Source organism: Vespula pensylvanica, chromosome 10, assembly GCF_014466175.1.
Source record: "Vespula pensylvanica isolate Volc-1 chromosome 10, ASM1446617v1, whole genome shotgun sequence".
NCBI classification, from domain to species: Eukaryota; Metazoa; Arthropoda; class Insecta; order Hymenoptera; family Vespidae; genus Vespula; species Vespula pensylvanica.
Window position 1 is genome coordinate 8,288,878 of NC_057694.1, and position 26,417 is coordinate 8,315,294.

The 26,417-nt window shown below is 37.3% G+C and overlaps 9 protein-coding genes and 1 long non-coding RNA gene across 12 annotated transcripts; 3 read left to right on the top strand and 7 right to left on the bottom strand.

Annotated features, from left to right (window-relative positions):
* Positions 1–88: 88 nt before the first annotated feature.
* LOC122632368 (proton channel OtopLc-like) lies at positions 89–7,354 on the bottom strand. Its single transcript, XM_043819078.1, has 8 exons — positions 6,289–7,354; positions 2,606–2,834; positions 2,326–2,440; positions 1,919–2,144; positions 1,661–1,818; positions 1,342–1,558; positions 1,087–1,252; positions 89–1,004 (listed from the first exon to the last, which is right to left on the bottom strand). The coding sequence occupies exons 1-8, from the start codon at positions 7,352–7,354 to the stop codon at positions 89–91; spliced, it is 3,093 nt and encodes a 1,030-aa protein (XP_043675013.1).
* A 2,343-nt stretch (positions 7,355–9,697) lies between these two features.
* On the bottom strand, positions 9,698–12,207 carry LOC122632283 (zinc finger matrin-type protein 2). The gene is made up of 5 exons (XM_043818919.1): positions 11,471–12,207; positions 11,047–11,267; positions 10,901–10,974; positions 10,672–10,817; positions 9,698–10,519 (listed from the first exon to the last, which is right to left on the bottom strand). Exons 1-5 carry the CDS (start codon positions 11,477–11,479, stop codon positions 10,376–10,378), a joined length of 594 nt encoding a protein of 197 aa, XP_043674854.1. The 5' UTR covers positions 11,480–12,207; the 3' UTR covers positions 9,698–10,375.
* A 94-nt stretch (positions 12,208–12,301) lies between these two features.
* LOC122632278 (electron transfer flavoprotein subunit alpha, mitochondrial) lies at positions 12,302–14,235 on the bottom strand. The gene is made up of 4 exons (XM_043818913.1): positions 14,041–14,235; positions 13,506–13,835; positions 12,638–13,090; positions 12,302–12,556 (listed from the first exon to the last, which is right to left on the bottom strand). The coding sequence occupies exons 1-4, from the start codon at positions 14,080–14,082 to the stop codon at positions 12,377–12,379; spliced, it is 1,005 nt and encodes a 334-aa protein (XP_043674848.1). The 5' UTR covers positions 14,083–14,235; the 3' UTR covers positions 12,302–12,376.
* Positions 14,236–14,555: 320 nt separating this feature from the next.
* LOC122632273 (protein fuzzy homolog) lies at positions 14,556–16,337 on the bottom strand. Its single transcript, XM_043818905.1, has 5 exons — positions 16,196–16,337; positions 15,725–16,117; positions 15,449–15,646; positions 15,121–15,320; positions 14,556–15,032 (listed from the first exon to the last, which is right to left on the bottom strand). The coding sequence occupies exons 1-5, from the start codon at positions 16,271–16,273 to the stop codon at positions 14,663–14,665; spliced, it is 1,239 nt and encodes a 412-aa protein (XP_043674840.1). The 5' UTR covers positions 16,274–16,337; the 3' UTR covers positions 14,556–14,662.
* A 139-nt stretch (positions 16,338–16,476) lies between these two features.
* Positions 16,477–18,559, top strand: LOC122632272 (XK-related protein 6-like). 2 transcript variants are annotated; one of them, XM_043818904.1, is made up of 5 exons: positions 16,903–17,036; positions 17,126–17,153; positions 17,280–17,607; positions 17,689–17,844; positions 17,906–18,559. In XM_043818904.1, the coding sequence occupies exons 2-5, from the start codon at positions 17,133–17,135 to the stop codon at positions 18,403–18,405; spliced, it is 1,005 nt and encodes a 334-aa protein (XP_043674839.1). In that variant the 5' UTR covers positions 16,903–17,036; positions 17,126–17,132; the 3' UTR covers positions 18,406–18,559. The 2 variants fall into 2 exon arrangements, with proteins under 2 accessions (XP_043674838.1, XP_043674839.1); XM_043818903.1 differs by having other exon boundaries at positions 16,477–17,153.
* Positions 18,560–19,044: 485 nt separating this feature from the next.
* LOC122632286 (dynein light chain roadblock-type 2) lies at positions 19,045–19,844 on the bottom strand. The gene is made up of 3 exons (XM_043818922.1): positions 19,583–19,844; positions 19,409–19,487; positions 19,045–19,325 (listed from the first exon to the last, which is right to left on the bottom strand). The coding sequence occupies exons 1-3, from the start codon at positions 19,583–19,585 to the stop codon at positions 19,114–19,116; spliced, it is 294 nt and encodes a 97-aa protein (XP_043674857.1). The 5' UTR covers positions 19,586–19,844; the 3' UTR covers positions 19,045–19,113.
* Positions 19,845–19,964: 120 nt separating this feature from the next.
* On the top strand, positions 19,965–20,728 carry LOC122632287. The gene is made up of 2 exons (XR_006327847.1): positions 19,965–20,130; positions 20,254–20,728. It is a non-coding gene; the product is annotated as an uncharacterized LOC122632287 (long non-coding RNA).
* LOC122632279 (NAD(P)H-hydrate epimerase) lies at positions 20,225–21,405 on the bottom strand. The gene is made up of 2 exons (XM_043818914.1): positions 21,310–21,405; positions 20,225–21,215 (listed from the first exon to the last, which is right to left on the bottom strand). The coding sequence occupies exon 2, from the start codon at positions 21,073–21,075 to the stop codon at positions 20,248–20,250; it is 828 nt and encodes a 275-aa protein (XP_043674849.1). The 5' UTR covers positions 21,076–21,215; positions 21,310–21,405; the 3' UTR covers positions 20,225–20,247.
* A 1,148-nt stretch (positions 21,406–22,553) lies between these two features.
* On the top strand, positions 22,554–23,881 carry LOC122632280 (exosome complex component RRP41). The gene is made up of 3 exons (XM_043818915.1): positions 22,554–23,032; positions 23,112–23,405; positions 23,499–23,881. The coding sequence occupies exons 1-3, from the start codon at positions 22,859–22,861 to the stop codon at positions 23,853–23,855; spliced, it is 825 nt and encodes a 274-aa protein (XP_043674850.1). The 5' UTR covers positions 22,554–22,858; the 3' UTR covers positions 23,856–23,881.
* Positions 23,873–26,364, bottom strand: LOC122632271 (trifunctional enzyme subunit beta, mitochondrial). 2 transcript variants are annotated; one of them, XM_043818901.1, is made up of 7 exons: positions 26,172–26,364; positions 25,660–25,831; positions 25,209–25,584; positions 24,928–25,102; positions 24,586–24,866; positions 24,188–24,493; positions 23,873–24,110 (listed from the first exon to the last, which is right to left on the bottom strand). In XM_043818901.1, the coding sequence occupies exons 1-7, from the start codon at positions 26,224–26,226 to the stop codon at positions 24,066–24,068; spliced, it is 1,410 nt and encodes a 469-aa protein (XP_043674836.1). In that variant the 5' UTR covers positions 26,227–26,364; the 3' UTR covers positions 23,873–24,065. The 2 variants fall into 2 exon arrangements, with proteins under 2 accessions (XP_043674836.1, XP_043674837.1); XM_043818902.1 differs by lacking the exon at positions 26,172–26,364 and adding an exon at positions 25,916–26,110.
* Positions 26,365–26,417: the final 53 nt, after the last annotated feature.

The window sequence follows — 26,417 nt, forward strand, 5'->3', positions numbered from 1 at the left end:
GATAATGCGGGTAATGCGGACAAGGCGGATTTTGCGATCCTTGCAAGAGTTTCCTTGAAGAACAATCGAATGGATGAGTTTTGTGCCGTCAGTTGAGCGGATGCTCGCCGCGCGGTGTTCTATAACATTTGTTCCAGGCTTCTAATAAAAGTACACAACTGTGGAATCGGTAGAATATCAATAACGGTAAGCCGATTCTCGATAGGATGCCCCAAACAAGAACACCGAAGAATCGTAATTGCAATTCTTGCGATATCCAGTTTTGCGTGATTACAGTATCGAAGGCCCATAAAACGGCATTGCTAAATAAAAGAAAAGTGATGACCTGACGACCCGGCTTGGCTAACATTTGAAATCGCGTGATGCAGGATCTCCTTGACGTTTCGGCTATCAAGGTGCTTTGGGCGAAACATTGAATCAATTGCAAGATCGAAGCCGAGAGTAACATGATGTGCCTTCCACGCGTCTGCCTTGCGTTTCCTTCTTGCGCTTCTCCTCCATTCTCACTTGTGCCAAAAGAAAATGATGAATCTTCGTTTTCTTCTCCATCCTCGGTTTCTGCTTCGAGTAAGGCCAAGGAACAGGCGCATACTACGATGGTGAAAATAGAATAAAGTTGAACGCCAAAAATGGCTACGTTCGAGAGCAGACTGTCGAGGGCCGCGGGTGCCCTCGTTACTACAGGCATTTGACGAATTTGTATCAAGCCGGTAGATGTCATCAAACCGCTTAATGCTAGAATCCCAATTAAGGTACCGCACGTCAACCACGACAAAGTCACAGTCGAGAAATGTTCGTCCTCTCTAACCACTAGAAAGATCAATATAACTACGATACCGGCCACCATGCAGAGTATTCCAAGGAAGAGACCCTTGCTAGATCCGTCACAACCTACTCTCGCGTGGCTCGTTAAATCCTTACCACCGTGAAACTTTTGTTTCAGCGGTACGCGACTTCGGCCCACATTTTGTCCCATTACGAATGTTACGGCGGCTGCGATTAAACTGAAAAACAAAATAATAATCCAAGGAGATGAGTCTTATTAAAGAGTACGGGCGTTATTGCAACGCGTCGAAAACAACTAACCTAAATTGTACGATGAAGGGATAAAGGAATGGTAAACTCGATGTCCACAACTGTCCGAGCGTATTTGTGTTTAAACACTCTTGCAAGGCGATAACTTGGGAAATTTGTTCGTTGGAAATGGGTCGGTACGGCTTGAATATCGATCCATCCTCCGGCGTGGAATCGACTGTGAAATCGATACGAAGTGATAGGATATAAATTAATTAATCGAGAGAGAAAATGAAGGGAAGAAACGAAGGGAGCAAAATGATTTACCCAAGAGATCTCGCGAGTGTCTCGTTAAAGAACCGGGAAATCCACGAAGGTTCAAGGTGGATGCAGAGGTTTGGGATCCTCGTTGTGCCAAGTATACGAAGTAAGTCCATTCTTGCGCAGAGTCCCAAATAACGAGACGCGCCCAGACGGCGATGTTCGTCGCTGCAAGATGCGTGAATCCAAATCGGGCGGCTAAACCGAATCTTTCGACGAGTACCTAGGAACGTACGTATATATCGATAAGAGATATATTTCATCCTTTGATATTTATTGATCACCGTCAAACGGACTTTTCTGAGCTATCGATATTATCTCTTACCTGGGAATTGACGAATAAAAAATGCATTTGTAAAAAAGTAAATAATCCGTGCAATACAGGATGCGCAAAAACGACGTCGCTTAAGCATTCAGCGCCTTGCATCATCGAGTGCATTGCCATTTCTAGCCCATTGAAGACCAGAGTGGCTAATCCAAACACTTGAAAAATGTTTCCAACTCGTCGATTTGTTTTTCTTTATAAAGCCCCTGAGAAAGGGCGCCATTAACTTTAAGAGAAAACAAACATTTCTCTACTTACGAAGTGCACCGACGCGAATGTAAAAGCTTGTGGGTGCTGTTCTAGCTCTAGAAATGTGGGCACGTTTCAACGATCCGAATCTCGTAATAGAAGTGCCACCAATTTCCACGTCATCTATACCAGTTCTGGTACCGTTAAGACTTGCACAGCTATCAAACAGTACCCAAATATAAATGCCGATGATAACGGCGATACTTCCGACATAGAGATACATCAAAAAGATACCCTAAAATGAGATAATATATAAAAATTAAACGGTCCAGATGGATATATTCGAATAGTAAGAAATCGATTGGTAGCTCGAGGCAGCTGTTACGCGTGTAAAATTTCAGAAAAGGCAATGTCGTACTTGCCGTACTTGTCAGATAGTCATGATTGATTTTTACAACATTATCTGATCGACATACCTGCAAGCTGAGAAGAGGAACAGGCGTATCCATGACTTCGGCTAAACAAAGCGCCATCATCAACACTATCACCAACTCCCCGTAGACGTTGGAAAGAACGATCCATAATTGAGAACTGGAAGAAAATTGGTTTCGTAAATATATATAAGATTTCTAATGCGATGGCAAACGATCGCTTGCTATTTCTCGTTAGAGAGTAGCTCTCCCCCTCGCTCCTCTCTCTCTCTCTCTCTCTCTCTCTCTCTCTATTATTCATTCTTAAGAAGGTTGCGTCTCTTACAATGGCTCGGTATGGTCGAGCAAATCGTTCGGCGATCGTGCTCTCGCAAGAATCCTGGATACTAAAGATCTCGATGGCGGCGAAGAGGAAGATAGTTGCACTGCTGCGGATTCATTTTCCTTGTTCCTCTCACCCCTGCCGGGGGTACCGCTGGGTACGCCCTCCACGTTGCCACCCGCCGTACTTGCCGTCTCGTTCAAACTATCCTTATCTTGCTGTTCGTTACTCGCTGAAGCATAGAAAATACGACGATTTCAGTTTGAACGAATTGCTATCTCTTATCGAAAGCTTTGTCAAACTATTCAAATAGAATTTGATCTCTTCGCGTAGGTACTTCGATTGCGATCGATCCATAATCGCTATGCTCGGTAAGATCGCACGCGAGCTCGCACAGCCATGAGTAAGCCTTCGAGTAAAAGTATGATCTCTCGATGCGTAAAATCGTGTGCAATTAGTACAAGTGCAAGAGCATGTAATTAATTCTAGGGAAAACAGAACTTCATTTCAGTTTGTGCCGGAGTATTATTGGACTGTAGTTTGAATTGCGTCTCATTTACGATTGTTATCAACATATTTATCGAAAGTAAATATGCGATTGCTTGATCCTGCAAGTGTTACTTTACTGGATAAGAAAAGAAAAATATGCAGTACATTTTCATACGATTCATAAAGATTCATCGAAGATTTTTCAAAGACCTTTCGTATTTGGATATTCCATATACGTATCTATGTGACTGATAATATACGGGCGCTTAAATGAAACTAAAATCAGAGAAATTAAAGTCTATTAAGCGGCATGCAAAGTGAATGTATATTCAATGTAAAAAGTTGTTAGCTACCGCGATACCTTGATACATGGTTACGACGGAACTTCATAATAGATCGTAATAACATGCATGCAAACGGAAGAACGTTCTGCAACTGATTATTTATACATGCTTAAACACAGTGCAAGCACATCGATCTCGTAGGTATTAATTCACTTTGGAATATTTATCGTAGGCGATAGATAAGTAAAACTGACAATATAATACGAGCCATTACAAATATATCGAATACGTGAAAAAAGTGCTAAGAAAGAAAATTGAATGTTAAATCAAATTGAATCGTTCTCTCCCTCGGGCATTTGCTTTTAAATAAATGTAAACGATCTCGCGTGAGTCATTTCTATATCGTACATTTAGTACCTGGATGGAATCGAATCTTCGGTCGAACGGGGTAAGTAAGTACCTACCTCCGAATGCTCGCGAAATTGTATTTAATAAGCTGTCTTGTATGCTCCGCGTATTCCGTTATTTCATCTTCACGAAGAACCCGTTCAAGAACATTCTCTCTCTCTCTCTCTCTCTCTCTCGCTCGCTCGCTCACGCACGCAGCACACAGACTCTCTGACCCCTCTCTTTGCGCTCGCCATAAAAGATACAGCAGCCGTTGTTTGTGAAATCAACAACGCACGATCTATCGAAGTGAATGATGCAAAGGATGCACTTTGATGTTCGAAAGAGTCAAATGTCAAGAGTCAACTTCCGTCAGTTGGTGGCCGATAAACATAGCGAGTCGACATATGTTTGACGAAGGTCTATACGGAATATGGAATGGCCTGCAAGTTTCGAGAGATGGACGAGGAAGAGAAGATGTACGTTCAAGTACGTACATACGAGTATGTAGGTATATCCGAGAAATGAGAGGAGAAAAGAAGGATAACGGTTGATTTTTAGGAACAAAAACAAAGTAAAAGAAAATAATTGAAGGATGTGAAATTACTTTTCTAATCTATGGAGGTTTCTCAACAAAAAAAAAAAAAAGAAAGAAAGAAAAGAAAGAAGAAAAGAAAGAAAAAAAAAACGAAAAAAGAATAAAAAAGATAACATAAGTAGGTATGTTAAATCGCGTAGATTAACGGCTAAAGGATCGAAGAAGTAAAATAGGATGAAGTAAAATAGGATGAGAATCGCCATGGCAGTTTAACGAGTAAACTCTTGAAAAAGTCGTAAAGTAAATTAGAAAATTTAATTTACCTCGCAACAAGTTCGAGTCGCAGAGTAACTATCGAATCGTCGTTCATCGTGAAGAACAGTGTGTCTTTGAACGATTTAAAGAATGCAAAGAAGCGCAAAATTCTAGACGGCCTTACGGTAGACGGAAGAACCTCTCTCGAGGAACGATCGCGAAGATATCACAAAACGGAATGCCGCATAATTCTAGAGAGCGGATCCAGAGAATATTGGACTCGTCATCGACGGTGGTGCCCGTGCGACGATAGTAGCGGTGCTGTTGACGGCGTCGACGATGGTGGCGGTAGAAAGACCGTCAGGGAGATTACGACGCGATGACGTAGTTTTCCATAGCCTCCTTTTAGTCCGTAACTACCCATCATCCGCTTTCTTTCAGTTGGCTCGCATCCGAAATTTCACTAACGAAAGCACTCGACGTCGCCGTCATCGAATCGTTTTCGAGATCCTCGAAAACCTGAAGTCGTCGAACGTTACCACCGCTCTTCCGTCCTACGATCAGCGAGAGAGACACGAAAGTGGTCCGAATGAGAAAAAAAATTTGATGAAAGTTTGAAAGAACAAAACGACTACGACTCGTTCGACGACTCCGTCGGTCTTTAGAACGAAGCGCGGATCTGCTTTCACACGAAGCATGCATTTTACATGCGTGTCCTCATAAAGAGCGTCTACATCTTCGTCTTATTCGAAATCAAAGATGACGAGGTACATCGCGAGAAATAAACGTCGTGACTATAAAGTCAATGACGAAGGACAGCGATACAAAACTTTGCAAAAATTTTCTTTAAAAAACATAACGCGTCTTACAAGACGAAGAAACCGCGACGATGGGATAAGATTCGCGGAAGCGATTGCGCCTACTCTCTTTTAGTAATCGTACTACATATTCGCGTTGTACATCTTTTGATACTTCTCCCATATGCTTCGACTATTATGATTTGCTGGCTCTTACCAGCAGATGTCTTCCAATTACTTCCTTAAATACATACGCGACATGAAAATACCGTTGTACCATTTTTACGACGAAAGTAGTAAACGTTAATCGTGCAAACAACAGCGAGACGCAGGACCCGGCGGAAGATTTACAATGATACATCTATACCTAATAATACCTGCACATAAAATCCGAAAGAGGTAAACGACGAGCTGAAAGGAGGACGTATCTTAAATTAGGATTATAATTAGAAGCGCAACTTGTCTTCGAGTCGAACGATCTTTCCTAACGAAAGATCATAGGACACAGGTGGTTGCTTGTATATTAGTATACGAGTATGTAATACGTATGTTTCTATGTAGTAGGCGAAACAGGTGTCGCGCACTACCGCTATTCGCTTCCCTATTCACGACGCAATATGCCGTATGCCGTACGGCACGGACTTACGGTCTCGCATACGAATGAAAGCCATATTCTCTAATAGACACGGTGGAAGAACGTTTCCGTTCGTCTTCCCGTTTTTCTTTGGCAAACGCGAAGCAATCGGTTCGCCGATCGACGATACGCCTCTCTATGCGAATTCATTCACGATGCGTTTTATTCGACATCGCGCGAGATCTTCACGATCGTCCATATGCGCGCGAACGGTCGAGCAAGTCGCAAATTATAGTCGCGTTTCTAAGGCATTGCACTCGCTCGAGTTTGGCCGCGAGGATACGAACGAAAAGCGAGCTTACCCTTTTCTTCATTCGAAGGAGCGTCATCGGAAGAGATTCCGGACGTGTCAACGGCAACTGCAACGGCAATTCGTTCTTCCTTACCAGAAAGAATTCCTTCGACTTTCTCGGCAAATCCGTTGCTCCGAAACTTTGAATCTTCGGTCTCGTGCTCGAGGCAACGCTCATCGACCATCTTCCATTCGGACATATCCAACCCGACTTTGTCGACTTCCTCCGTTGTCGGCCCATTAATCTGATATTCCTGAAAGGAGGGAAGACGACGAATGTCGGGTACCAAGGTTTCCTCGTCGTCTTCTCTTATCTTCCACTTTGCCCTTCGATGTGGTTCGCCCGACCAATTTTTCCGTGATACGGCGACGTCGCTGACAGAGTCTACGATATCCTCGACGAGTTCTTCCTCCCGAAGCATATATTCTCTTTTCTCGTTAGGATTTTGATAAACTCTGTACGGTCCGACCAAACCTACGATACCTCTGGGAACGGCTACAGCAGTTAGGCGCGAATGGCTAGGATGGAAATCTTTGTCATCGTCCTGCCCGTTCTCCTGCCCGTTCTCCTGCCCGTTCTCCTCCCCGTTCTCCTCCCCTTCGTCCTTCCTATCCTCGGTATCGTTCTCGTTGCCGTACATTTCGTCGAAACGGTAGAGCCGACTAGCCCTCGACAGCGATCCCTCGTCGCGTTGCGTCTTACCGATCGATCTTATCGATCGATTCACCCTCTTTCCCTTTTCAACGAGGCTATAAAGGGCGCGCTCCTCTAAATCGAATCTTATCGCATTCGTATCGTATCTTTTAATCGACTTGGGACATTGATCCGGCGCCTTTGGCTCGTAGACGTCCTTCACCGCACTTATCACGACAACGAGGGGGTTTCTCTCGGGACAAGCCAATGCGAGGTGGTCCGCCCTCGCGCTCGCCGGCTCGTTAACGTCGAGAACGCTGTAAATCGGTTCACGGGTCGCAGTCTCGATCCATTTCGGTCTTCTCCAAAGTCTATCGCGAGTATCGCCAACTGCTTTCCGCTCGACGTTCGTCGTATAAATGTCAGTGAGCTCCGCTACCATGATCACGACCGGCCGGGAAGTTGCACGTTGGACGATCAAACGGACCGGACGTCGCACGCTTCCTGATCGTGCTTCGCTTCGATAATATCGTTCAACTGCGATGTATATTATCTATCTGTATAAACGGTTAAGTTTCGAAGATCGAGAATGCCTCCGCGTACGACCCAGTAACATGACGCTGTAAATTGCAAACGATCGAATGCAAACTTTTGAATAATCCTTTAAAATAAATCTTTTGTACGCGCGATAAACGACCGCCGATCGAATATATCGATTCGACGATTTCCATCGACGGGGTCCACTCTTTCTCGTCCGCGAAAGGTAAATGTCGTTCGGCGACGTCCGATTTTAAAGGGAACAATAGCTTCTGCTAACGGAGAACGGGAGGTGGCTCGGTGCACGATGATATGGATCTAGCTCTTATTCGTGAGCAGCTTGCAAACGAGGATTTCACATTCCTTCGCCACGACTTCGTTATTACCTTTCCTTTCTCGCCAACTGCCAATCTCTTTTCCCTTCCTTTAGGAAATGGCAATTTTATCATCCGTCGTTTAAGATCAACCAAACCACTTTACCTACCTTATTACAGATATACATGTATCACCTATCCCGAGAACAATTGAGAAGAGACGTAAGAATTGCTCCAACTGTTTAGAGAGCAGTACTAAATTGTAATCGTTGCGTATACGTCCTATGCTTCACCTCCCATCTAACGGAGTGTAGGACGCAACCAGGAACGATTAATCTCGAAGAGGTTAACCGCACCGATCTCTCCGAGAATCATGCACGAGCGCACGACCATTTCGAAAAGAAGAGTCGCGAAGAGGAGTTGTGCGATCGGACGCCGTGTAATAGACGATTCTCTCGCAGCTGACCATTTTCACTTCCGCGGGGAAAGGAAAAGGGAAAGTGTGTCTCGTCCTACGAGAAAACGCGTTGTGGTCAAAATGTGTCTATGACATAAAAAAAAACTGAAGATCTGTGGAAATATTTGTCGAGTTAATGTTAGATCTCTTGGCCGTTAAAAAATTCTAAATAATATAGGATAGAAGATAAGGTTTCTCGTATACCTTCAACGGCGAATAAGACTTGCCGTTTTTATCTTTCGACGTTCCCCGCTTTGTTCTCTCGCTTTCGTTTTACGATCAAACTTAGAATGTTAAGCGAATAAACGTTAAAACTAATTACCTGATTTACCGGATGTTGATTCCTCGATAGGCTGCAGCATCGTACGCGACATTTTCGTAACGATTTGATTCTCTTCCCAGATCGCGGATACTATTCCATCGATCGTTCTGTCTATCGCTCTTCCCTCTTCTCTCTTCGTCGAAGAACATCACATCTTCTTCCTTTCGCACTCGACGCACTTTACTTCGCAAGAATCACCAACCGAGATCGATTATACGCGGAAGCTTGGCGACGCTCGATTTTCTGCGACTCCAACTTGGATCATTTCCGTAGGATATAAATTTTCAACGTGGAGGCGATTGGCGACATGCAGCGTTTCAACCATTACTTCTCGATAACTTCATCGAAACGCTCGCTTTACGGTCGTATCCTTTGTATTATATCCATTTATTTTTGAGAAATATCTCAAAATTAATCACGAGTCTTTTATTCCAATTGTCCACACTACTTATTACGAAATTACGCCTTAACCTTACAATTTGGCGTACGAGACATTTTAATCGTACCAACGCGTTCATGCGTAATCGCAAAAAGAAAAAATTTATTTCCAGTAAAAAGAAAAGGAAAAAAAAGAAAAAAAAAAAGAAAAAAGAAAAAATGCTCGAATCTCACTCGTTCGAATCGCACATGATTCGAAATGCTATCGGGAGCATCGCGCGAAAAAAGAAGGAATGCGCCGGTGTGCGTTCGATCGATCGAATTCGGATCACGTGATGGTGCAGCCGCTATTTTCAAAGGGATATGAAAGAACGTTGATAAAATTTAGGACCCTTCGTAAAGTCGATAACATACGCGCGCGCGCGCGCGCGTACGCAACGTGTGAATCTATTTGCGGGGACGATGATACGACATACGATATACGAGTAAATATATTCAGTAATCCCAGATGCTTGTTCGCGACGAACTCTGTGGATGGATCTTTCGGTGCACGATGCTCTTCGAAGACTAAAAAGAACAATCGCGTGTACCTCTCGCTGATTGCGAGAGAGAATCTTTCTTCGCTAGCCGTTCTCTTCTCCCTCCAAATCCTGTTGCTACCTCTTTCCCTCTTTCCCTCCTTTGCTCCTAAAGGTCTCTCTTTTTAGCTCATATAGATGCTTATCGCCTTCGGAGGGCGATTACTAAAGAGAGAAAGGAAGAAAGAAACTCGACGCGTATATTCTTTTCATTTTTATTGTAACGCGCTTTCATTCTATGCCGTTTTTGATTTCAAACATCTCCGTTTCCTGCGTTTCCGACATTACCGATCGCCAAACAGATAGTTACGGTTAGCGAACATGGTACAATCTCAAATATAAAATTATTTCAACGTAATCATTTCGCCTCAATGTTTCTCCCAAACCATTTCCATTTCTTTCGCCTATGAGCATAAAATTTGTTTCCTCCGAACCAAGTCGTATATTCGATAATTTTTGTCCATCTTACCTTATCTTATGATGAAAATTGCCTATATATTATATATTGCTGATTAATTATATAAAATAAATACTCCATTTATCCATGAATCTTTTGTCTAAAATTCTAAGTATACGTAGAATATACGTAGAATCCATTTCTTATACTTATGAGAAATCATCATTATTACTATAATTTTCGTCTTTTCCTTTTTTTAATCTTATCAATATCCTCGTCTCACTTTGCATACAAACACTTACTAACGATTGGATTAAAAACTTGATGTAATTACCAAATTTCATTATGGTTACTTTGTCAAATGTTGATAAATGATTTTTCTGATAGTGCGCCATGGATAGAGGTTGCAGCGCTTCGTGATATATGAAAGATAAAGTATACTAAGACATTTTTTCACGAATGTCTATGTCAAAGTCATTATCACTTTTTCTTGGAGCCAAATCCAGAAAAGCCCATAATGGCAGCCATTTCGTCCGATGGTCCGGCATCTTCCTCCTCCACTTCGTCTAATTTCCTCTTTTTATCTTTTCTCTTTTCTTTTCTATATTCTTTTATTTTTTCTTCCTACAAATGATAAATATCATTCTCTTAATAGGATACGATATATGGAACCGATAATTTCCCGATTAGTATAAAGTATTACTCAACGGATATTAGCATTTTTCGCTCGCTCGCACGCACGCACGCACGCACAAAGCAGACAGACAAATACAAACCTCTTCTTTTAATTCCTTCACTCTTTGCTCTAAATCATAATCTTTTTTCTTTTCCTCTAATTTCTTTTTATTTAAAGCAAATCTAGCCTTAACTTGTTCTAACGTTGAACGCTCTATCTTCATGGACATACCCAAATTACGCTGATCTGTTAACAATTTTAGACAATGAGTTAAATGACAAAAATTATATAATCCTAATTATAACGAAATATAGTATATCAGCGCTTACGTTTTGTTCCATTGATATGATCTAGGAAATTGATAGAATCCTTAACGACGCAATCGCATACGTTACAATAATAACTGCAGATATGATACTTTAATTAATGTCACGTTTATAGACGTTAAACAAAAAAACTGATCAATTTATCTCACCCTCCTGTTTGCGAAGACGGAGTATTTTTGTTAATAACAACGCTTTTTCCTAATTTTGATTCTAAATCGACCTTATAGTCTCTTTGTTTAAGTAATTCTCTTTTTACTGCTGGCTGCTTAGGGATACCTAATTCCTCTTCAGCGATTTCATCCTGGAGACGCTGAAGAGCTATTCGTTCGTACTCTTCTCTGTTCCATTTTCGTCTGTGATCGTCGGGTCTCTAAAAATAAAATAAATCTCTAAATGTATTACTTTACAGATTATAAATAACCAACGTTAACAACTTTAAATCATTTCTCTAGTTTAAATTTATCATCATCTAGAAATGAGAAAGAAAGTTTCACGAAGCATATAGGTTAAGTGATATTTATTTTGCACGAGTACAACTGTTCGTAAATTTGTAAAAAAAGAACAAATCCTTACCATTGACATAGTTGCAGCTTTGATACAAGAACTTAATCAATCGATGATCTTGATACTCGAACAATAAGAAAAGATCAATGCGTTCCAACGTAAATTCGGAAAGATTTTGTTTATCGTGTACCTCTCCATTCGATTGGGTCGTAAGAGTTAATACAGTAGCGCCACATACGTTTACCGATTGCTGCCATCTATTTCGTTTATAAATTCGTTTTCACAAACCCGCGCGTTCTGTCAATCTTATCAAGGCTGGTTCGTTACCTTTCGCCCGGAGCGTGTGTGACTTTAGCGACAGATATCGACAAAATATGAACTACAGCGCGAGCGAGAAACACTGTCGCCTCCATGGCGACATATTTATCGTATCGATCTATAAACTTATATCCTTCGATAAAGTGATATCATAGATCGAATCTTCGTCTTTAAAAGGAGGACTCGCGTTCCTCAAAATCGGTTAAGAGTTATGCCTGTTCTCATTATTGGCGTAAACCACTATAAGGCCAAGGCTAATGAACGGCCTTAAATGAAAGAACACGTTTATTTGTGTGTTACAGAAAACATATTTTTCGTATATTTGCTTTTATAATATATATCTTTCTATAAAATATATTTCATTCTAATTCAGTAAATATAAATATAAAAAATATGTATATACGAGCATTCGTTTTTTTTTTTTTTATTTTTCTTTTCTTTCCCCCACCCTATCAAAGAAAAAATTTCATAAAAATGATTATCAGTTAAAATCATTAACTTTTGTATCGCGAATGTAATAAAATCGATTTGTAAAATAGAATGATATACAATTGCAGTTTTACCACAAATTGGTAGAATAAAGTTGATTCTTCGGTTGTATATTGCAATTCCTAATTAGTTTACGATTATCCGCTGTTAGGAAACATAATAAAATATTCATTTTAATTTTTCTGTAAATGTTGGTACAGCTTTGAACAAATCTGCAACTAATCCATAATCTGCTACTTGAAAAATTGGTGCTTCTGGATCTTTGTTAATAGCAACAATTGTTTTCGAATCCTTCATACCAGCAAGATGCTGAATTGCTCCGGAAATACCCACTGCTATGTATAAATCCTAAAATGAAATTACAAACAAGTTAATTGGTGATACATTCAATATTATTTCAATGCGTACATACGTTATCTTAATACGTACCGGTGCAACGATCTTTCCAGTTTGTCCAACCTGCAGATCATTGGACACATATCCAGCATCGACGGCAGCTCTTGAAGCACCGACAGCAGCGTTGAGTTTATCAGCCAGGGAATAAAGTAATTTAAAATTCTCGCCCGACTTTAAACCTCTACCGCCCGATACAACGACTTTAGCTGATGTTAATTCGGGTCTATCGCTTTTACTAATGTCTTGCTTAATAAATTCAACTAGATTCGTTTTATAATCACCAGATGGGACTGATTCACAAGTTGCATTACCGCCTTCCAGAGACGACGCTTCGAACGAAGTTCCTCTCACTGATACAACTTTTACATTATCTTTGACTTTTATGGTTTGTATAGCATTGCCAGCATAAATTGTGCGAACAAAACTATCTGGTGCTTTTATACCAATAATATCACTTACCGGTGAAACATCTAATTTTGCTGCAATCTAAAACATAAATTAAATAAATATTTGATATACGACTTATCGTCAAAGAGAAATAATCAAAGTAACGCAACGTTTATATCAAAGATGTCAGATTTTAACTATTCTTTGCTAATTGTAACATCTTATCTCCGGAAACCCAATAAAAACCCAACAAGATTCATATATAAATATATAAAAATAAATCTAATAGATGAAATTTCGAAGCAATTTTCCTAAGGAATGACATTTAAAATAATTAGTTATAATTTTTACGAATGATATCAAATAATTTTGAACTCTGGTCATGCAAAATTAAGAATTCCAAATTTTTTTACAGCTGGTATACGACTTTGAACGTCGTAAGATCAGATCATCTCCTTGTTAATAATGTATTTATATAGAAAGTAATAAAACCAAGTATGTCAAATGTACTAACTCTCGGTAATAATGATTTACCAAAAGCACTAGCACCAGCTAAAATATGAGTGTATTTATTTTGTTTGTGCATCGCTAATATCAGTGGCGTCAATGATTCTGAAGTAAATCCTTTAAATGCTTCATTATTTGCCAAAAGTACTTTATTAATGCCATTTGCATTACTCGCAGCCTTTGCTACGGTATCACATTTTGTTCCAGCAACTAAAACGGTAATGTCACCACCTATTTGTTTTGCTGCACTTAACACATTACATGTTATTGGTGACAATATCTCATTATTGTGTTCTGCTATAACTAACGTTGATTCAAGACGAATTGATGAATTAACCTAAAAATAAAAAATCTATAATAAAAGAGAAAAGAAAAAAATTTTTTCTATATATTGAAATAAATTTTTATTTGCTATTAAAATCATAATAAATACTTATATTAAATGACAAGGAATACACGGTACACACACACACACAATGCCATTTTGAGAAACAATCATGAACGTTTTGGTTTACACATCTTCGATAAATTTTCGTACTTACTCTTTTAGCATTACGTAGTAATCTGAACGATGCAGCAAACATCTTTATATATATTCAATATTTTTGTATCGTGTAATAAACTTTACTATTCTAATAACTTTTTCCTTGTTTTCTTTGTTATATTAGCTGATAATTTTCTTAATTTCTATTTGCAAGGTCAAATTGTATAATGATACATTGGTTGTGCATTTTGGTTGCGCTAGGTGGAGCCACGAGCTATCGTAGGATTTTTTCTGACTTTTTCAGAAATCTAAATCGTTCCACCAATCTATGGCTAGTATACGAGCGACGATCACGATGTATCGGACGGAAACCCGACTTCTTTTTAACACTACTAATAATTTATTGGTAATCGCAAAAGCGTGATTCCCTACTTTGCTTAGATGGATGACACGTACAAATATGTGAGCATACACGTACAAGTACGTGAGTTACGTATTTTAATATAACTCTACGAACTCTTTGGATGAATAATTTATACAAAATTCTTAAATCAGTAACTGTCATGCATAATATTAATCCTTTTTCTTTTTTTTATTTTTAGGCATCATCTTCTACATGGATGATACAGTAACACATTTTATTTGCTTAGAAGAATAATTTTTTTTATTTTCCTTGCAGTTTACCAACAAACTTGCTTATCAATTAATAACATTTTCAAGATCTTTTCGGTAATCAATCTCATTGTATGAGTAGGTACAATAGATGTATATAACACGCAGAGTATGTGATCTCCATCTTTCAAAGCATGACATTTATGATATTCCGAACATAGGTATGTTTCCTTGGCACCCACAAATTTCCATTTACTTTCCATATCCATTTCTATGGCATTTTCTTCCAATTCGGACGAAAGCATAAACGTTTCTATTGCCTGATGATAAAAAGTTCTTAAAACATCTAATCTATGTGTTCCTGTTATCCGATTTTTTGTGCTTTGTGCATTTCTACCAAGTACAAATTTTTCTATCTTATAGTTTGCTAACAAGAATCTAAAAAAATAATTTCTTACATTCCCTATTTTAAACAGAATTTAACAAAGAAACATTGTATATTCTGTGATAAATAAATTTATATTACCCCAATGCATTGATATCCAAAGAGATTGCAGTGGGTATATTTCTAGGATAACACTGCTCGGAATTACGTAAAATATCCATACTAGTTTTCCAGCATTGCACAACATATCTTTCAATCTCTGATAACTCTGGATTAGGTCCGCATAGAGCCACCACTTCTACGTGATTTATTAATGTAATAGATACTAATCTAAAAGCTATCTAAAAAGAAGTAAACTCTATTATGATAAGCCGACGTTTTTATGTACTTGTGTATTTCAAATAGTTTTGAGATATGAAATATAATACAAATTATTTCTTCTAAATCTCGAATATAATATAATACTTACGTCTGGACTCTTATAAGGTAAAAAGATTGGTAAATCGCGTGCTGTGTAATTTGTCTCAGTTGCTATTGTCATTATTAGTAATTTCCGTTCTATTGGATCCAAGGACCACCATCCGTCGGTTCCTACTGCTAAACAACCATGTACCAAAATGCATCCATACATTGAATCTAAACATTCCATGTATCCCTCTAAACAAGTCTTTAAAAAGCTTTATAAAGTATATATAAATCATCTATTGATATGCAATGCATTTAAAATACATAATTAATTCTATACCTGCAGCAGATGGTTCTCATGTAAAATTATACACTCTGTCATATTAACTATATCTGTCTTGGTACAAATTCTATCTCCGATATCTAAACATTCTAAGAGTCTATCTATAATTGGATTACATGCACGTAAATCTTTTTTTAAGCGCTCTATATTCTTTGTATTTTTAATTTCATCAATACCAACAAATAAGATCATTGCACCAAAGGCAACATCAAGAAATTTATTTAAAGTATATTTTGTTGCACCATTAGCAATAATTATTAATATAATACTTTGTTCATATTCTTTCCAAACTATAGCTGTATCTGGTAGATCCGTATTTAACAGTTTCATATTTTGTGTTTTAAGAAACATGTGGACGCCATTTAGAGATGCCATTTTAGAAAAAGTTATCTACAAGTATATAAAGAAATTAGAAACTAAACTGACGTAACAAACAATAGCTATATCATATAAAACATAGGGACAAACCATTTCTTTGTCTCCCTTTTGACGAGAAAACAATGGAATTCCTCCTGACGATGTTAAACACATCACTTGTGCTGCCATAATTTTCTACTTTTCGATACCTCTTCAGTTATTTCTATTTGTTGTTAAATTAAAATTAAACTTAACCAAATATCGTATGTTGTTTAAGCGCGTGTGAAGGGTTCGATATTACTTTCTTTGTTCGTAAGAAACAAGATGTTTCATATAAAAATAGTGTAGTAGTCATGTGTGTGTATATACGCACACACGCGCGCACAACGATACGTTAAATCTTCCGTTTATAAACAAAATATTATCAAATTTGTAATAAACGTTTTACGTTACTTCGTATACAGTTTGAACTATCGCATAAACGTTTGGTTGCGTCTCAAGAGATTTCATCTGTGGTTGTTCGAACATGAATGTTACATCAAGAATGAGATAATAAGAAAGAGAGAGAGAGAGAGAGAGAGAGAGAGAGAGAGAGAAAAGAGAAAGGAAATATATAAACAATGTATAAAGAATATATATACGAAGAATCTCTTCAAATTTAAATTACACAGAAATGAGACTTACTTATAATGCGTATTCTCTTGCGATTTGTGATATCTACTTGTGTAAAACTTAGCGTTTGAGGTTATTTAATCGTTATAAAATGATGGAAGAAAGAAATAATAAAAGATATACCATATACATTGGTGGTATTTTTCCAGCTCCAAAATTTGATCTAGACGTCGTAGACGTTCCCCCAAGACAACCATACGTATCCGATTTATACGTAGTTTTCCTTATTGCTTCAATCATAATGCACTTAATTGACATGGCATTTGATATCAACATCGCGGTAAGATATCTACTGGCAAATAAAGTAATATATTTTATTTGGACTCTTTTCTTCCTACTTATTCCATCTTTTATAAATGTAATCATTAGTAGAAGAATGCAACGTCAAGACGAAGAGGTAAATAGAACCATTGAATCTATGCTACGTCTTGTTCTTTTACAAAAACATGTCCAGCTTATAAAACATTTTTATGATCTATAAAGATTGTTCACTCGTGTTATTCATTTATATCTTGTATCGTAGATAGATCCAGATCTGGCACAATTAGAAAATCGTAAAACTTGCGGACAAGCAATGATTAAGAAGAAAATATGTTGTATCTTGGCCGTGGCTTTCCAATTAGCACCTGTGATACGTTATTACGATACTTTGATTTATGCTTTGAAGGCACGTAAATGTGAGAAAGTAGGAGATCGCAATGGCCAAAAACGATATTATTTTAAAATGCTGAAGGAAGATCAAGACGTCGCGTTACTAAGAATATTTGAATGCTTTCTAGAAGCAGCACCTCAACAAGTTCTGCAATTAACTATTTTACTGAAGCATTATGACAGCGATATAAATTTCGAATGTATTTATCCTTTTCAATTATTTTTAATTGAATAAGATGCTCTACAGTATATGTACAAATACTGCCCTTTTTCTTTTCTAGTTATACATCAACTTGGCAGTATTATTACTTCTTTACTCAGTATGGGTTGGGCAATGGCGAGTTATAATCGTAGCATTCGATTAGCCCAACATGATAAGGAAATAATGAACATTCGAGGTAGCATATGTCAATTTTTATGGTACTTCCTTGTAACAGGTATGTTTAACATGGAATAAGTTGTAGTAATGCAGAAGATATCATTTCTTATTTTTTGCAGTTTCAAGAATATTAATGGTGAGTTTAATTGCCAGTATATGGCCGTTATACACTGCTCTTGCTTGTGTCTGTCATTGGATTGCCATGACAATTTGGATCTTGATCGATTCTCATGGTATATTACAGTTTTGTCGTGAGAATAATCGTGCGCCTCATCTGACACCAACGATAACAGAACGAGTTTATTCCGTGCTTTTTGCATTGGTTATAGGTCTAGTCCATATATTTGTATATTTAAATGTTATAGATAGTAATACTCTTTTAAAACATGTATTTTTTTACGGCCTTTGCTTTTTTGAAAATATTACTGCTAATCTTCTTTGGATGTTCAATTTGTCTATAGAAGCAAAAAATTCTTGGTACTTTCCCGTATACATTGTTCCTTGTACAGTGCCTTTCTTCTTAGGTATCACTGCCATGACTCTTTATTATACACTTTATCATCCAGTTAGAAAGACTCACCTACAATTGAGCTTAAGGAACCAAGATCGATCTTTATGATAATGAACGAGAGATAATATTTAGGCAGATAACTAACACATGTACATCGTCATATCTCATTGCACATATAACATTTCATACTAATTTATTAATTTTTATACGAATTTTACACTACTTAGACGTAAGAAAAGAAAATGAGATGTAATAATTGAGACGTAAGAAAATAAAAATGAGAGATACAATAACCTATTGTAAGTAATTTATAAGCAGTACAAGAAGAATTAAAATAAATTGTATATATAAACAGAACGAGATCAGAAAAATCAACGTATTGTCGACTAATATTTAACAAAATAGATATTTTCTACGTGTAGGATATTTATAATCAAATAGCATTAACAAGTAGTATTTTGCATAAAAGTTAAACTAATCCTTTAAATGTGGTTATATATAATATTTCACCAATGCTAAAGGATTATTTTCCTTATTTATACTTTTTTTTTAATTAATTTTATTTATGTTTTAAGGATACAGGTGAAATTGTGTGTGTGTGTGCGCGCGCGCGCGCGCCTACACACACATACATATATTCATTTATACTTTTATTTTATAACAATCTAATTAATCGATAAGTTAATATAACGATCAATTTCTTAATGATAAAATGATTAAGTGGAATGTATCAAATAAAAAATAAAGTAATAGTCACAAACATAAAATTCAAATTTTGTGAAGGTTTACAATGCATAATATTCCTTTTTGCAAATATCAATCGACTGGATTTTGAACTACAATGAGTATGAATTCTTTGTCTGGAGCAACCATTATTTCGTGTTTTTTGCTACGAATACGTAAGAAAGTCAAATCATTCGTTGGATCCAAATCACGAACTACAGAGCGTGCTTTGTCTGACAGCTGACTGATCAGGCCGGCGTACTGCACTGTCGTTGTATTATCCAATGTGGATTTAATAGGAATTCCTATTATAATATACATTTTGGATATGAGATCATTTATATGACAATAAGAACACATTTAACGTAATGCTATTACAAATACGAACCTTCCGCATTTACTACAATAGTTCCAACAACGCCCTTGTGAGATTGTATACGTTTCATGGTTTCCTCGACTTCTTGTGCCTTAAGCAACAAATCGATATTTACATTTGTTTACACACATTTATGATAAGATTATATTATTATTATTCTTTACTTATGCGAAATTATCAAATTACCATGTTGTAAATTTAGAATATTCTTTCTGGCATAACACAACGATTATAAAATTACGAAACGAGCATGTCTTTCAAATAGGAGACGAATATAATTCAGTATAGTAATCGATATAATTGATCGCAACTGACGACAACCAATCTGACCCCGAAAATTCCTTATCATACGTAATAGGTTTATCCAACACATGGAACATTAAACAGACAATACTTAGATTTGAAACTAAATTTACCATGGTTTCATGTAGCGGCATATTCAAATCTGTTAGATCTATGGCAAGTAAACTACGTATAACGATAAGCTTCATATATGGACAATGGAATTTGTACAACAAACGATTATATCACGTTGCTGCGTTTTTTAACAAAATATATTATTATTATTTTGATACACCGTTTTATAATATTAATTTATAACGTATATATACGTACGTACATACATTTCCATATACGCGCGCAGCGCGCACACGGTTGGGAGGGGAAGTAACAATTCGCGAACGTAACGTGATCCATTTCTATTTGGCTTTGGAAATAAATCAAAGATAGATTAGGTAACGTTAGTTAGCATAATCGTTACACCAGTACTGTACTGGTCACATTTGAACAATTTGAAAGGGAAGACTTAACCTATGTAAAACACATCACAAAATTACAAATATATTTTATTATTACAGAGATACGATTAAATCCGTCCCTGGATACATTGGTAAATTAAGATTATAAGCTGATGCTAGCTTTTTAGGTACAAATCTGCCTCCTAGATAATGAAACTTTCCTTTGAATTTTAATGCGCACATCTTTGGCGCTGTTAAGGATATCAACATTTCTGGACATATATCATCTTTTACAGATGGACCATTTTCGACATCCCACCCTGAAGGTATGTCTATGCTACATATAGGAATAGATGCGGTTTTCAATATCCTCATAATAGGAACAAAAGTATCCCTTACAGGAGGTTTAAAACTAAATCCAAACACAGCATCCACTATGACTCTGAATCCACTTAAAAGTTCAACGACATCTTTATCTTTTATAAATCCACTTTCCAAAATAGTTATATCATTTTCTTTACATTGATGCAAAAGATTTTTATACAATTGATTGTCGGTTTCTTTTGGATAATAAATCTCGGGAGAATAACCAAAATGTTTCAAATGTCTTGCACATACTAAACCGTCGCCACCATTATTTCCTGGTCCGCAGCAAACCAGAATTCTATTTGAAAAAGCATCTAACAAAGGATATGACTTTGCTATTGCTATGGCACAACTTTGACCAGCTAATTCCATCAATTGGTCCACGCTAAATTTATACTTTTCAAACAGATCTTTATCAACGTTGATTGCTTCCGATTGACTTAGGTACTTTACCATTTTGTTATGCTTTAATCGCTTTATCGTTAAACAAATTTGTATATCACTTAAAACAGGTACCACACGTTCGGTCCATAAATTATTTCGACAAATCGTACCTTTCAAAATCAGCGATAACATTTAAAGGCTGGGGTTTTTCAACTTTAAGAATTATCCTTTTTATCGCGTACGTGTGTAGCCCTGCATTCTTATAACCATATCGTTAATTGGTCGAGATCGCTTATAGGGATCATATTTGTAAAACGAAACGGATTACGTCTCTAGGGATGCGAACCAAATACATTATTAAATAATTTTAATGTAATAAATACTTTATTCCAGCTTACATAAGGGAAATCTAAAATTAATTCTTACCGAATGGAACGGAAAAACGTTCCCAGACTTCCAGCGACACATGCGCCGTACGTTGACTATGCCGGTGTTACGTTTCACGAGGCACGGGTCACGGGAAAATAAATTCCCTTCGAAGAATCTTTGCTACGTCAGATTAACAGTGCTCTTTTGGTCTTCACCTGCTGCTATATGCAGTTCTATGCACGGGACTGGCACCCAAAGATATGCCAGACGGCGTACGTAGCTCGATCGAGTGACACTTACCTTCACCGTTCGGCGAATGGAATGCTGCGATTTACCTCTGTTTCGGTGATGAGGATTGGCTGACGGGGACCCGACGCTGGAATCCACCTCTTCTATTGGTGGATTGAATATATTCACCGCCGATTAGGTCGATTCCCTCGACTTCGACTCGATTGGCTCGGTCTCGGAAGAGCATAGAATTGATTGCCGATAAGATCGTACAAAGAGCTTGTCGTCTGTGCCGCGGAGAACGAATTCCTCGATCGCGTTTAAGCAATTTGTAAATAAAAGTGAAATTGAGATTCGTCTCAATTGGAAGAGCGAGAGTCGCTTCCATAGACGCAACCGGGATTATTAACTTAGACTGTTATAATGATGCCCAATTTATTCAAAAAGATAACAATAACGAATAGATACAAGAACGTTGTGACCGATTCGAGACAATAGTAATAATTAAAGAACGAATAAAAATGAGTAATAACTGAAAATAACTGTAACAAATATTGAGTCAAATAAATCGTAAGCAATAACTTGACGATTAGTACAGCGAAAAATCTAACTAATGATCTGAGCAAAATAATCGTAAGAATTAATACAGCGAAATGTTCCAAGCAACAATAATCGTGACGATCGACGCAGCGAAGAATCTAAGAAAAGAATCGTCGAGACGGCGTGTGCGGCTGGTTAAATAAGGAATGCTGCCCAATCAGCGAGAGGTGATTTGTCGCAGCGCCGTCATTGGCTCGTCGCAGCTCTAACTGGCGGCGGAGATATCCAATGACGGCTGCGGGCGTTTGGGATGCTACGTGCTGGTGGGGATAAGGCTTTGCGGATTCATCACACGTATCTCACATCTTTGTTGGCGTCCGTCGTTCCCTCGCTTCTCGTTGTTTGATTACGTTTTTCTTCGTACACTGATGGGAGTCTTTGTTCATATTTATGATTGGTAGGGTAGGTTCTCATTTCTTTTGTACAAAGAAGGAGATATCGCTTATCTATGGTTACATGATTCTATTTTAGGGTCAGCGTAGGTCGTAACACCGGTAGTTGCGACGTCGTTACATACTTAAATTTTTCGATCCACGATGTCGTCTGTCAATCGAATCGTCAAAAATGTTATGTTTTGAATAGATTTCGATCGATCGGAAAAAATTGTATTACATCGAAGAAAATAAAGATTTGCCATTTATAAAGATCCCAGAAGTGATCTACAAGAATAGATATTGCATGCGAGAAAAAGAGTCGACACTTCGTTCTTGACGCATTGAATTGTATAGGTTAAAAATATTTTCAGTAGGATCATTAAGAGAAAATAATATAGGTTAAGATGATAGAAGAAGATATCGAAACGGATCAAGGTGATTTGCGTGTCGATGGGAGACGTCCATTAGAATTGAGACGAATTCACGTAAGAATGGGTGTTTTTGGCCAAGCCGATGGAAGTGCTTATATAGAACATGGTAAAACAAAGATTTTGGCGGCAGTATACGGACCACATCAGGTTTTTAATAATCTTAATTGTTAGTGTACTTATATGATGAATCGTATAATAGGTTTAACTCTTTAAAAACTATTTACAGCCCAAAGGCACAGGTAGAAGCCAACTTACCAAAGCTATCGTAAATTGTCAGTACAGTATTGCAGTGTTTAGTTTTACATCGGGCGAACGTAAGCGTAAACCAAGAGGTGACCGTAAATCACAGGAAAGATCTCTTGAATTGCGTCGTGCAATGGAGGCAATAATACACTTGGAATTACATCCACGCTCGCAGATTGATATTTTCGTAGAGGTATTACAAGTCGACGGAAGCGATTACTGTGCATCCGTTAATGCAGCTACCTTGGCTCTGATCGACGCTGGAATACCTATAAAGGTATGTTAACGTTACTGCAATAGATCATTATACGTATCTCGTATATATATTGTTATATTTTTTGTTTCCTTTTTGCTCCCATCTTATCTTTAGAATTATGCGATTGGATGTACAATAACATTAGTAAATTCTTCCTATACGGATGGAGGAGAGGAGGGAGGTGTCGGCTCGGGTGTATTGGATGCAAATTTTATAGAAGAATGCACTCCTGGTGTAACTTTATCTATCGTTGCATTACCTGAAAAAAATAATGATAATGTGGCAAAAAGTTCTGGATTGATAGTTGTCGCTCAAGGAGCAGGTCAAAGATTACATTTGTCGCTTTTGGAATCGTTAAAACAACGCGCTTTGCTTGGATGTCAAGACATAAAAACCATCTTGGATCGTGCCGTACGTCATCATTTGACGATACATTCACTTCCATCATTATGTAACGTTACGTTGGATTAAAGTGAAAAAATACTCTGTCTTTCTAATATGCTACTTTATTTTATAATAAAATATATTATAAAAAAGTGGTTCTTTACGAGAGACATCTACAAATATACTAAAAAAAATATTAACAGATAACTTAATATACAAATTTGTTTCTGTACAATGTTCGTGTTAACATCGATTTTTTTCTTGGTAATTCCTTTCATTTAGCATGATTTGTTTTTATCAAATTTTAGCATCAGGATACCTCTCCAAAATCATACCCACTCCCTAGAACAATATACATACACAATTCGACAATTTATACGAACGAAGGAGAATTTACTCAATTTATTATTTGAATTTACCTGTCCGCCAGCAGCACATGCTGCAATTAGCCCAAACTGTTGATCTTCTTTGATAAGCCTGTTGGCAGTATGAGTGACTAAACGGATTCCTGTAGCAGCAAACGGATGACCAATCGAAAGAGATCCGCCCCATGAATTCCACTTTTGAAGTTCTGGGACACCTACTTTTTCACTTTTTTTTAAATAACGTTGCGCGAACCAATCGGAATCCAAAGCTTTCAGATTGGCTAATATTTGCGCGGCGAAGGCTTCGTGTACTTCCCATACGCCGACATCCTTTATGCTTAACTTTGATTTTTCTAATACCTGTAATTTCATATATGTTATATGTTTACACATTAGGTAAACTTAATAAGTTTATGTTGTTGCGCGCATGCTGCATGCATTATCCTATATACCTTGGGAATAGCATATGCGGGACCTAAAAGTAATTGATCAACTGGATCCTGAGATACGTAAGTAAAGTTTCGTAAGTATGCTTTCGGCTTGAGACCCAATAAACGAGCTTTTTCCTCTGTCGTTATCAGAGCCGCTGACGCGCCATCAGTTAGAAATGATGCATTGGCTGCAGTAACAGTCCCATACGGTTTGACAAATGCTGGTTTCAATTTAGCCAACTGTTCTGGCGTTGAAACACGTATTCCGTTATCTTTATTTACTACTTCTTCTATACCTGGAACTATACACTTAATGTTACAGCAATATCAAAACGACAATTTTTTTATTTCTCCTACACATACCTTTAATAGGCACTACATCGGAAAAATATCCCAGCGATTGTGCTTGCGCAGCTAACTTGTGGGATCTTAATGCGTACTCGTCTTCTTCCTTTCGTGTTATTGCGAATGCTGCTGCTAAACGGTCTCCGCTATGTCCCATTGTTTCACCGCTAGAAAATTCTGCCACAGCTGGCAACTAAAGATAAATTTGTCTTTTTTTTTTTTTTCTTTTTTTTTTCTTTTTTAAAGATTTCAATGTATGATATAGAGAGAATATAAAAAAAGAGATAATTTTAACTAACATCCGGTACAAAATGTGATGGCCTAATGGACCCTAAAAGAGATAATTTTTGTGCAAGAGTCTTTGCTTTATTGGCTTGCAACATTAAGCTTCTCATAGGACGACTATGTCTTATAGGTATATCTGACATGAATTCAACCCCTCCTGCCACAATGACATCGTAGGTACCACAAGCAATTAAACCCATAGCAGTGGTTATGGCTTGATTACTGCTGATACAAGCCATTGTAATCGTATGCGCCGGTGTATGTTCACTATAACCTGCGCCTAAAGCTGCTTCACGGCCGATATTTGATGTTTTTATTTCCTGCATGACAGTACCATAACAAATATACTCTACGGCTTCATTAGGAAAACCTATTTTTCTTCTCAAGCTCCTAGAATAAAAAGAAAATTAAATAAGGAATGAAAGTTATAATTTTCATTGGTAAATAAAAAAAAAAAAAAATTACAATAAAGAATGTCTAGCAAGATCGTATGACATGAGATTTTTGTATTGCGTTCCAGATTGAAGGAAAGGTGTACGCACGCCGTCTACAAACACTATGTTTTTCGAAGTTTGGTCATACTTTGTCGCATAATTTTTATTTATTTGGACTCCCCAAGGTCTCGGGCAGATAACACCTGTAGCATACATAAGAGTTAATAACCTTAAAGAATTAATCATATAAATTTTCATCATGATTTGGGATGATACTGATTTTGTACTTGATATCTGTTCTTGATCATAAGAGGAGAAATTATCTTATCCAAAGTAATTATATTTATTTGAACGTTTAAAATTACACACACGCATATGCATGCATTACACACATATACTCTATGATTCACGTTGAACTTTGAGCTTTGTTGCAGCCAGAATAAGTTATTCAATTCCAGGAACTTTTCAATTTGTCAAATAGTTCGCTTTCTTAAAAAATTAACTGATTGAAGATAATTAAAGAAATAAGATAAAGTAACGTACCATAAACCTTAAATCCTTGTTCTATTTTTGAAACTGCCTTTATAAAGGGAAGCATTTTATATTACAAATTATAGCTCTCTTCTTAAACAAAAATCGAATCACGCAACAATACGTGTAATGCGTATAAAAATTATATTACGTTCACGCAAATATCGACTGGAACTAATTGAAATCACTTGTGCTGCCGTTTAGCATTATTGGACAAAATATTGAACTGTATCGTCGAACGTACTGTAAGTATGTTAA

Coding starts and splice junctions, on each gene's coding strand:
- LOC122632283 (XM_043818919.1), bottom strand. Junction 10,975..11,046: donor CCGTCTTCGCAAACAGGAGG/GTGAGATAAATT, acceptor TCATATCTGCAG/TTATTATTGTAACGTATGCG. Junction 10,818..10,900: donor TCATATCAATGGAACAAAAC/GTAAGCGCTGAT, acceptor AATTGTTAACAG/ATCAGCGTAATTTGGGTATG.
- LOC122632273 (XM_043818905.1), bottom strand. CDS start 16,273: ATGGCAGCACAAGTGATGTGTTTAACATCGTCAGGAGGAATTCCATTG. Junction 16,118..16,195: donor AAAAGGGAGACAAAGAAATG/GTTTGTCCCTAT, acceptor ATATACTTGTAG/ATAACTTTTTCTAAAATGGC. Junction 15,647..15,724: donor ATGAGAACCATCTGCTGCAG/GTATAGAATTAA, acceptor AGCTTTTTAAAG/ACTTGTTTAGAGGGATACAT.
- LOC122632271 (XM_043818901.1), bottom strand. CDS start 26,226: ATGCTTCCCTTTATAAAGGCAGTTTCAAAAATAGAACAAGGATTTAAG. Junction 25,585..25,659: donor CTTGCTAGACATTCTTTATT/GTAATTTTTTTT, acceptor TTTTTATTCTAG/GAGCTTGAGAAGAAAAATAG. Junction 24,494..24,585: donor CCGCATATGCTATTCCCAAG/GTATATAGGATA, acceptor ATGAAATTACAG/GTATTAGAAAAATCAAAGTT.
- LOC122632286 (XM_043818922.1), bottom strand. Junction 19,326..19,408: donor TATTGTAGTAAATGCGGAAG/GTTCGTATTTGT, acceptor ATATTATAATAG/GAATTCCTATTAAATCCACA.
- LOC122632368 (XM_043819078.1), bottom strand. CDS start 7,354: ATGGTAGCGGAGCTCACTGACATTTATACGACGAACGTCGAGCGGAAA. Junction 1,559..1,660: donor TTTTATTCGTCAATTCCCAG/GTAAGAGATAAT, acceptor GTACGTTCCTAG/GTACTCGTCGAAAGATTCGG. Junction 1,253..1,341: donor ACACTCGCGAGATCTCTTGG/GTAAATCATTTT, acceptor TCGATTTCACAG/TCGATTCCACGCCGGAGGAT.
- LOC122632272 (XM_043818903.1), top strand. CDS start 16,848: ATGATGGAAGAAAGAAATAATAAAAGATATACCATATACATTGGTGGT. Junction 17,154..17,279: donor TGCAACGTCAAGACGAAGAG/GTAAATAGAACC, acceptor CTTGTATCGTAG/ATAGATCCAGATCTGGCACA. Junction 17,845..17,905: donor ATGGTACTTCCTTGTAACAG/GTATGTTTAACA, acceptor TATTTTTTGCAG/TTTCAAGAATATTAATGGTG.
- LOC122632280 (XM_043818915.1), top strand. CDS start 22,859: ATGATAGAAGAAGATATCGAAACGGATCAAGGTGATTTGCGTGTCGAT. Junction 23,033..23,111: donor CAGTATACGGACCACATCAG/GTTTTTAATAAT, acceptor AACTATTTACAG/CCCAAAGGCACAGGTAGAAG. Junction 23,406..23,498: donor ACGCTGGAATACCTATAAAG/GTATGTTAACGT, acceptor TCTTATCTTTAG/AATTATGCGATTGGATGTAC.
- LOC122632278 (XM_043818913.1), bottom strand. CDS start 14,082: ATGTTTGCTGCATCGTTCAGATTACTACGTAATGCTAAAAGA. Junction 13,836..14,040: donor TACTACGTAATGCTAAAAGA/GTAAGTACGAAA, acceptor TTTTATTTTTAG/GTTAATTCATCAATTCGTCT. Junction 13,091..13,505: donor GTAAATCATTATTACCGAGA/GTTAGTACATTT, acceptor TTTATGTTTTAG/ATTGCAGCAAAATTAGATGT.
- LOC122632279 (XM_043818914.1), bottom strand. CDS start 21,075: ATGTTATCGCTGATTTTGAAAGGTACGATTTGTCGAAATAATTTATGG.